General features: G+C 58.4%; 1 protein-coding gene across 1 annotated transcript in view; it reads right to left on the reverse strand.

Moving 5' to 3' along the window:
• Nucleotides 1-7191, reverse strand: part of HMCN2 (hemicentin 2) — a 150510-nt gene that overhangs the window by 28393 nt on the left and 114926 nt on the right. Inside the window, 8 exon segments of the mRNA XM_007453133.1 lie at nucleotides 348-475; nucleotides 1349-1493; nucleotides 1582-1723; nucleotides 2344-2480; nucleotides 2576-2657; nucleotides 3139-3314; nucleotides 4050-4316; nucleotides 4860-4961. Coding sequence (XP_007453195.1) covers nucleotides 348-475; nucleotides 1349-1493; nucleotides 1582-1723; nucleotides 2344-2480; nucleotides 2576-2657; nucleotides 3139-3314; nucleotides 4050-4316; nucleotides 4860-4961 — 1179 coding nt within the window.

A 7191-nucleotide genomic window follows, 5' to 3' on the forward strand; every position in this document is an offset into this window, starting at 1 on the left:
TCTCCCGTCGCGGAGCACAGGCTCCGGACGCGCAGGCTCAGCGGCCATGGCTCATGGGCCCAGCCTCTCCGCGGCACGTGGGATCCTCCCGGACCGGGGCACGAACCCGCGTCCCCCGCATCGGCAGGCGGGCTCTCAACCACTGCGCCACCAGGGAAGCCCCAATATGCATCTTGGAGTGTACATGCTCAAAACTTTTTATTAATAGGATTCAAGGTCAAAAACATTTGGAGATCGTTGTTCTCGGCTCCTGACAGCTAAGATGAACCAGAAACTAAGCAGGAGCCGGTCCAGACAGGGGGTGGATGCTGAAGGCAAAACAAACACACCTTCCCTCCTCTACCTACCGAAGACCCGGAGGTCACGGCCCTGCCGATCGGAACCTGCGGCGTTGGACGCCAGGCAGAGGTAGTAGCCAGCATCCTGGGCGAGGACTGGCTGGATCCTCAGGGAACCCTCAGGCAGAACCTGAAACCTGGAACACAGGGAGGGGTTGCCATGGATACCGGCAGACCAGCAAGTCCCTAGGGAGGAGCTGGGCCCCTGGTGCTGTCTCCAGCAAGACCCTCCCCTTGGTCTCTGGCTTTCTGAGCAAGAGGATGCTAAATCAGGAGTCCTGCATCTGTGAGGCCAAGGTCGGTGGGGGGGTGGGGCGTGGGGCCACAGCCTTGGGCAGCGACCTGCACCACAACCCAGCATCAGAAAGGGTGAGAGGGGCTGCTTCGGGCCTCCCGTGCTCCCACCTGGGCCCAGCCTCCCCCCCAAGAGCCAGAGGGCAGTGGTACCCCAACCCTTTCTGAGAACAGCCCCTAGATTAGGTCGGAAAACTGCCCTTTCCCAGGGGCCATGTCTGTACCGTGTGACCCCGCCCCTGGCCACAGCCGGTTGGACGGGGGATGAACACATCATGCAGGCTGAGCCAACGGAATTCTCTGCCCTGGGAATTTGGAACTTGGATTCACAGACAGCTCACCAGGGTCTGCAGGTTGTGTGAACAGAGCAGCTATAACTTGGCCAGGGGCGGGAGGGCTGGGGGGCAGGGGGAGGTGTGTGGGGGGAGCCGTTCTGCCATGTTCTTAGAGAAAGAAGGTGTAGAAAATTGGTCTGAGAGAGAGAGGCATGAAGCCCTCACACACAGAAACAGAGACAAGCAACCAAGAGTCAAAACTAGACAGACAGCCAGACAGCCACCAGGGGTTCTCACGTCCTTAACGAATGGGCATGTATGTCCTTGGGTTCTGAGAAGACCCATGTCCTTTCTGCTCCAACTGCCCAGGTGGGCTTCCGTTTGCAACCCATAAAGAGGTAACTGAGCCCCTCCCTGATGCCCTCCCCTACCAGCTCCCACCTGCGGCTCTCAGGATCCAGAGGGATGCCGTCCTTCCGCCAGTTCACAAGGGGCGGGGGGGCACCATCTGCCTTGCAGGGCAGCAGAGCCGTCTGGTTCACGGAGGCGTTCACTGCAGGTGGTCCCGGCCGGATGGTGGGCACCGCTGGAGGAGAGGCACAGAGGGGGCGGGTGCTGGGACCCTGTCGCTCTCGGGGGTGGGGGGGGCAGGGCGGGTGGGGGGCGCCACTCACTGTGGACCTCCACGTGGAAGGCCACACTGGTGCTGCCTGCAACATTGCGGGCTGTGCAGCTGTAGTTGCCACTGTCGGCCGTGCTCAGGGCCTGCAGCTGGAGGAACCTGCCCTGCGCTGGGAACTGGGTGTGGGCATCTGCCTGTAGAGACCCCCAGGGTGGAGAGACCCTCATCAGTGCTGGGCTGGGCCAGGCCAGCCCCCCACGCACCAGGACCAAGGAACCAGCGGGGCCGGACAGTGGTCTCTGCCCCATTCATTCTGGGCCAGCCTGCAACCCCTGAACTGATGCCCAGCTGAGGACTTTCTGGGGAAATAGGCTCCTTTGGGAGGGGAAGAGCATCTTCCCTGGAGCTCTGCCTGTCGGGCATGTTGCAGGGGGCACCCACGCTCACACTAGGAGCTGGAGCTTCCACCAGATCTACAATCCTTGGGTCCACAGCAGCAAATTGGCCCCATTTCAGGGGTGAGCACACAGAACCTCAGTAACTGGCCCCGGGCCACACAGCCACTAAGCATAGCTCAAAGGTACAGCACAGATATGCATCAGAAGCCCTGGGGTACAAATCTTAGCCTTGCCTCGGTGTCCCCATCCACAGTATGGGGGTGACAATAGTAACAGGGGTGGGAAACGTCAGGAGAGCAGGTATGCAAAGTGCCGGCACAGAATAGGCCCTCGGCACCTGGGATCGAGTCTGGTCAGGGTCTGGGGCCTGAGAGGGACAGAAAGCGGTGCCCCTGGGTCACCAGCCTGGCACCCACCTGCAGCAGGATGCCGTCACGGTGCCACTCAATCTCCGGTGCTGGATCTGCCTCCACCGAGCACTCTAGAACCAGCTGTCCCGGGGCCAGGCCAACCACAAAGCGGGGGCCTTGGGGCCCAATGACATTTGGGGGGGCTGGTGAGGTGGGTAGGGAGGACATGAGAGAGGGACCCACCCCTGCAGGTCCCATCCTGCCTCCCTCTCCTGCCCCCACTCTGGCACCCCCCTACCTTGAACTCTGACCCGGAAGCTCTTCTCGATTTCACCAGCAGGGCTCTGGGCCAGGCAAGTGTACAGCCCAGCGTCACCCACCTGGGGATGGGGCAGGGTGAGCAGATACCTCTGGCCCCACCCTGCCCACCTCCTGATCTGGTTTCCCTCCTACACAGCTGAGGACCCAGGATTTAGCCTCAGGCCTGCTGAGTCAGCCATCCTGCCTTTCCCACCAACCCCTTCTCCTCTCTGGGATGTTTCTTCCCTATTACTGGCTCACCCTTGCTTTAGGGCTAGGGCAGAGTCTGCTACTCGTCCAGGGAGTCCCCCTTGACTGTACCAGTTCTCTTCTGGTGGGGTTAGGGATTTATCTGGTTTCTGCATCAGCCTTGGGTCTGACCTGACTGGGAGCTCCCAAGGGCATGGCCCGGGGCCGGGGTGGGGGGGTCCTCTCCACATCCTCATACCCGGAATAAAAGTGGAGCTTGGGCAAACCTTGCCAAGTGCCACTGGTCCCTCCCCTCCCCTCCCCTGCTTCATGCCACAGGAGGGGGGACAGCAGCACCTGCACACCCTCCACCCGGAGCCCCCGCCCGGCCCTCTTGCTGTCCTTCAGCCTGTTCAGGGCCTGCCCATCCTTGTGCCACGTGATGCTGGGTTGGGGGGTGCCCCGGGCGTCGCAGAGGAGCTCCAAGGGGGTGCCGGGGGTCAGCAACAGCTCTGCAGGCTGGCCTGAGTCCTCAATGTGGGGGGGATCTGCAAGACACCCCGCCCTGGGTCAGCCATGGGGGCCGTGCCCAGAACACTAGGATCTGGGGTTCATTCCCCTCCCCCACCATCCAGATGCTGACAGTACATGGGCCTGCAAACAGGTGGGTGGTGATTGTGTTGGAGGGTCCTAAACACGTCCGAGCATGGGCCCATCTGCCTGGGACAATGATTTGCGCTTAAAAACCAACAAGGAGGGCTTCCCTGGTGGCGCAGTGGTTGAGAGTCCGCCTGCCGATGCAGGGGACACGGGTTCGTGCCCCGGTCCGGGAAGATCCCACATGCCGCAGAGCGGCTGGGCCCGTGAGCCATGGCCGCTGAGCCTGCGCGTCCGGAGCCTGCGCTCCGCAACGGAAGAGGCCACGACAGTGAGAGGCCCACGTACCGCAAAAAAAAAAAACAACAACAACAAGGATACAGTATGGAGGGAAACGCATCTTTCCAATAGGGCACACTTGCAAAATCTTGTGCTTCAGACTTAGAGCTCCAAGATTTCGATGGCTTTTTTCCTGCTTTACAAGGTTCCAAGGACAAGACAGAGGGGCACAGCCCCAGGAGAATGAAGTGTCCTGGCCCCCAGCCCCTGCAGCCAGGTCAGCGAGGCCTGCTCCCTAAGCCCCAAGCCTCCAGGGTGCTCACCTCTCTCACCGCCTCCATCGCCCCCAGAGGGCCCCTGTCCCGTCCCTGGCCCAGAGAAGCTGGCGCTGGGGGCAGGTGACCCACCCATCACCGTCAGCTGGAAATGCCTCCTCGCTTCCCCTGCCTCGCTCACGGCCACGCAGGAGTAGATCCCTGAGTCGCCAACTCCCACTGTCTCCAGATGTAGGCCAGGCCCCTGTTCCAGGCTCCGGGGCAAAAAGGGTTCCCCATCCTTCATCCACAACACGAGGGGCAGGGGGCTGCCCCGGGCTTCACAGGGGAGGACCACCAGGGAGCCACGGACCACCGCCACGTCATTCTGGAACTCGACCGGCTCCAGGACAGGGGGCACTGCACAGGGCAAAAGAGTGGGCACGAACCAACTTATCCAATGCCAGGTGGCCCTCGCCCCTGGACTTTGCACAGACTGTAACTATTGGCCAGAATGCCCTTCTCCTGGACTATTCCTTCTCATCTCCAGTCCTCAGCTTAGACCTCACCTCCTCCAGGAAGCCTTCCCTGAACCCCCGAGGCCAGGTGAGGTGCCCTCCTCTGTGCTCCTGTGGCACCCTCTCCTTACCCTGGTATCCCTAGTTCCGTGGAATTTTAATTTTACAGAGCTGTTTCCCTCACCGACTTCCTGGTGTCAGGGCTGCCTCTGCTCACTGTCATATTCCAGTGCCTGGCAAGGCCCTGGTACACTAGTGTCCAACAACTACTTGTGAGATCAATGAGTGACCGGATGAATCAGAGACTGAGTATTTGCCCTCTGCCTTGACATCCCTGAGGGGCCAAGCCTTGGTTTCACCCAGATGGGCAGAGGGGAGGGGACAAGAGCCTTGGTTCTCGCCCCTAAGGCCGAAGGACCCGCTAACCCACTCCCCTGCTCCGTACCGTGCACCTGCAAGGTAAAGTTCCTGTCGGCCACGCCCGCTGGGCTCGAAGCCACACAGGTGAAGATGCCGGAATCTGCCAGCTGCACCTGGGAAATCCTGAAGCCCGAGAGCAAAGCAGGGGGATGAGAGAGACAGAGAGAGAGTGAGAGACAGAGAGAGAGAGTGGGAGAGAGAGAGAGGGAGAGAGAGAGGGAGAGAGAGGAAGAGAGAGAGGGAGAGTCCCCACCTCAACCCCCACCCCTGCTGCCTTCTCTGCCCACCTCACTCTGCAGCCAGACTTCCTGCTTCCCGAATTCTGGAAGCTCCACTGGCCCACCCCCGGACAGCCTGCTACTCCCACCCCCTCCTTCTAGACAATTCCTCTCAGCCTTCAGGACTCGCCAAACTCGTCTCTACTCACTGTCTCCACTGCCTGAACCCTCACTGTCTCTCAGACCCCCTTTTGCCCCAACCACTCCTCCTGAGCCACCCTTGTTAACGTCCCCAGTGACCCTGAAACGTCTGTTATACCCACCCTAACGCTGGCAGCCCAGGCTCAGTCCACACTGGCTTCCCGGGGCCTGCAGCCCATCCTGGCTTCCAACACCACCTGTTCACTGACAGTCTCCAAACGTCTACCTCCTAAACTCCCGACAGGAGTATCAAATGCCTGGTTTCCATCTTCCTTGTATGTCCAAGAACCTCTCCAACCAACAGGTTGGAACAGAACACCGGTCTCGCCCCTCAACTTGCCCCTCCCACTGTGGACCCATCTCAGAAAACAGGACTTCAGCCTTCCGGGTTCCCAGATAGAGACCCCAGAGCCCTGCTCAACCCCTCCCTGTCTCTCCGCAAACACCGCCAGCTGGAGCACCTCCACCTCGTGGCTCTGATCCAGGCCCCCACCACGTCTCACCTGGCTTGTGGCCGCAGCCCTAAAATGCCCTCCCACTCTGCCCTTGGCCCTACAGTCTGCTGTCCACACTGCAGCCAGAAGGATCGTCTAAAAACCTAAGTCACAACCCCAAAGAAATGAAAGTAGAAACTCAAACAGATAAGCCAACACCCATGTTCACAGCAGCATTATTCACAACTGCTAAATTGTGGGAGCAATCCAAGTGTCCATCGATGGGTGAATCGATAAACAAAATGTGTCCTACACACACCAGGCGATATTATTCAGCCTTAAAAATTAGGATGGAAAATTTGACACATGCTACAACATGGATGAAAACATGATGCTAAGTGAAATAAGGCAGTCACGGAAGGACAACGATTGCATGATCCCACTTATCTGAGGTACTCAGAATAAGGCAGGTTCATAGACAGAAAGTACAGTGCTGGGTGCCAGTTTCAGTTTGGAGAGATGAAAAGGTCTGGAGATGGATGGTGGTGATGGTTGCACAGCAATGTGAATGTACTTAATGCCCCTGAACTGTACACTTAAAAATGGCTAAAATGGTAAATTTTCTATTATGTGTGTTTTACCACATACACAAAACTTAAGTCACATCATGATGTGGCTTATTCTCTGCTGAAAACCCTCTCAGGGCTTCCCTTCTCTCCTTAGGAAAGCCCAAGTCTTTTGAAGGACTTACGAGGCCCTATGTCACCTGACTGCCCCCTTCATAACCGACCCTCCAACCCTCCAACTCTGTTTCGAGAACACACAGCCACACGCCCACCGCAGGGCCTTTGAACCTGCTCTTCCTGCCTGGAAGGAATGGAATTCTTCCTGCCATGGAATCCACTCACCTCCCCTTCTCATCGCCTTCCATCTCTGCTCAAGTGTCACCTCATCTGAGTGCCTACTGCTGGCCACCCTAAAACAGCACCCTCCACTGCCACCTCCCATCCCCTCACCCTACTTTATTCTTCTGAGCACACATCCCTTGTGACATGTCACTTTTATATCTATTTTCCATTCCCCTCCCTCCCCAAAGCTGCAGGAGCAAAGGCTTCATCTTACTCACTGCTCCATCCCAGTACCTGGAACTGCACCTGGAACAGCAAGCACTCCGTTAAGTGCTGCTGAATGCGTGAAGACGTTGCTCAGGCACTTTCTTCCAGGAAGCCTTCCCAGATTTCTTCTACCTGGGGTCAGGCTGAGTTAGGTGCCACCAGATGTCATCACCAGGATCTGTACCTCCCCCACTGGGCTGTGAAAGCCTGAGGGCAGAGGCCCCTTTCATCTCTGAAGTTCCCTTTCGGAGGTGGGGTCCTCCCACTCTCCCCATCAAAAATCTCTGTATGTTTATGTTATTTTTAGTCTAAAAACCACTCAGACGTGCTTTTAAGCCCAAGCTGCCTGAAGAGTGTATCTGGGGCCTGCCATCCACTGGCTGGGGGGG

This window comes from Lipotes vexillifer, unplaced genomic scaffold, assembly GCF_000442215.2.
Source record: "Lipotes vexillifer unplaced genomic scaffold, Lipotes_vexillifer_v1.1 scaffold149, whole genome shotgun sequence".
Classification (NCBI taxonomy): Eukaryota; Metazoa; Chordata; class Mammalia; order Artiodactyla; family Lipotidae; genus Lipotes; species Lipotes vexillifer.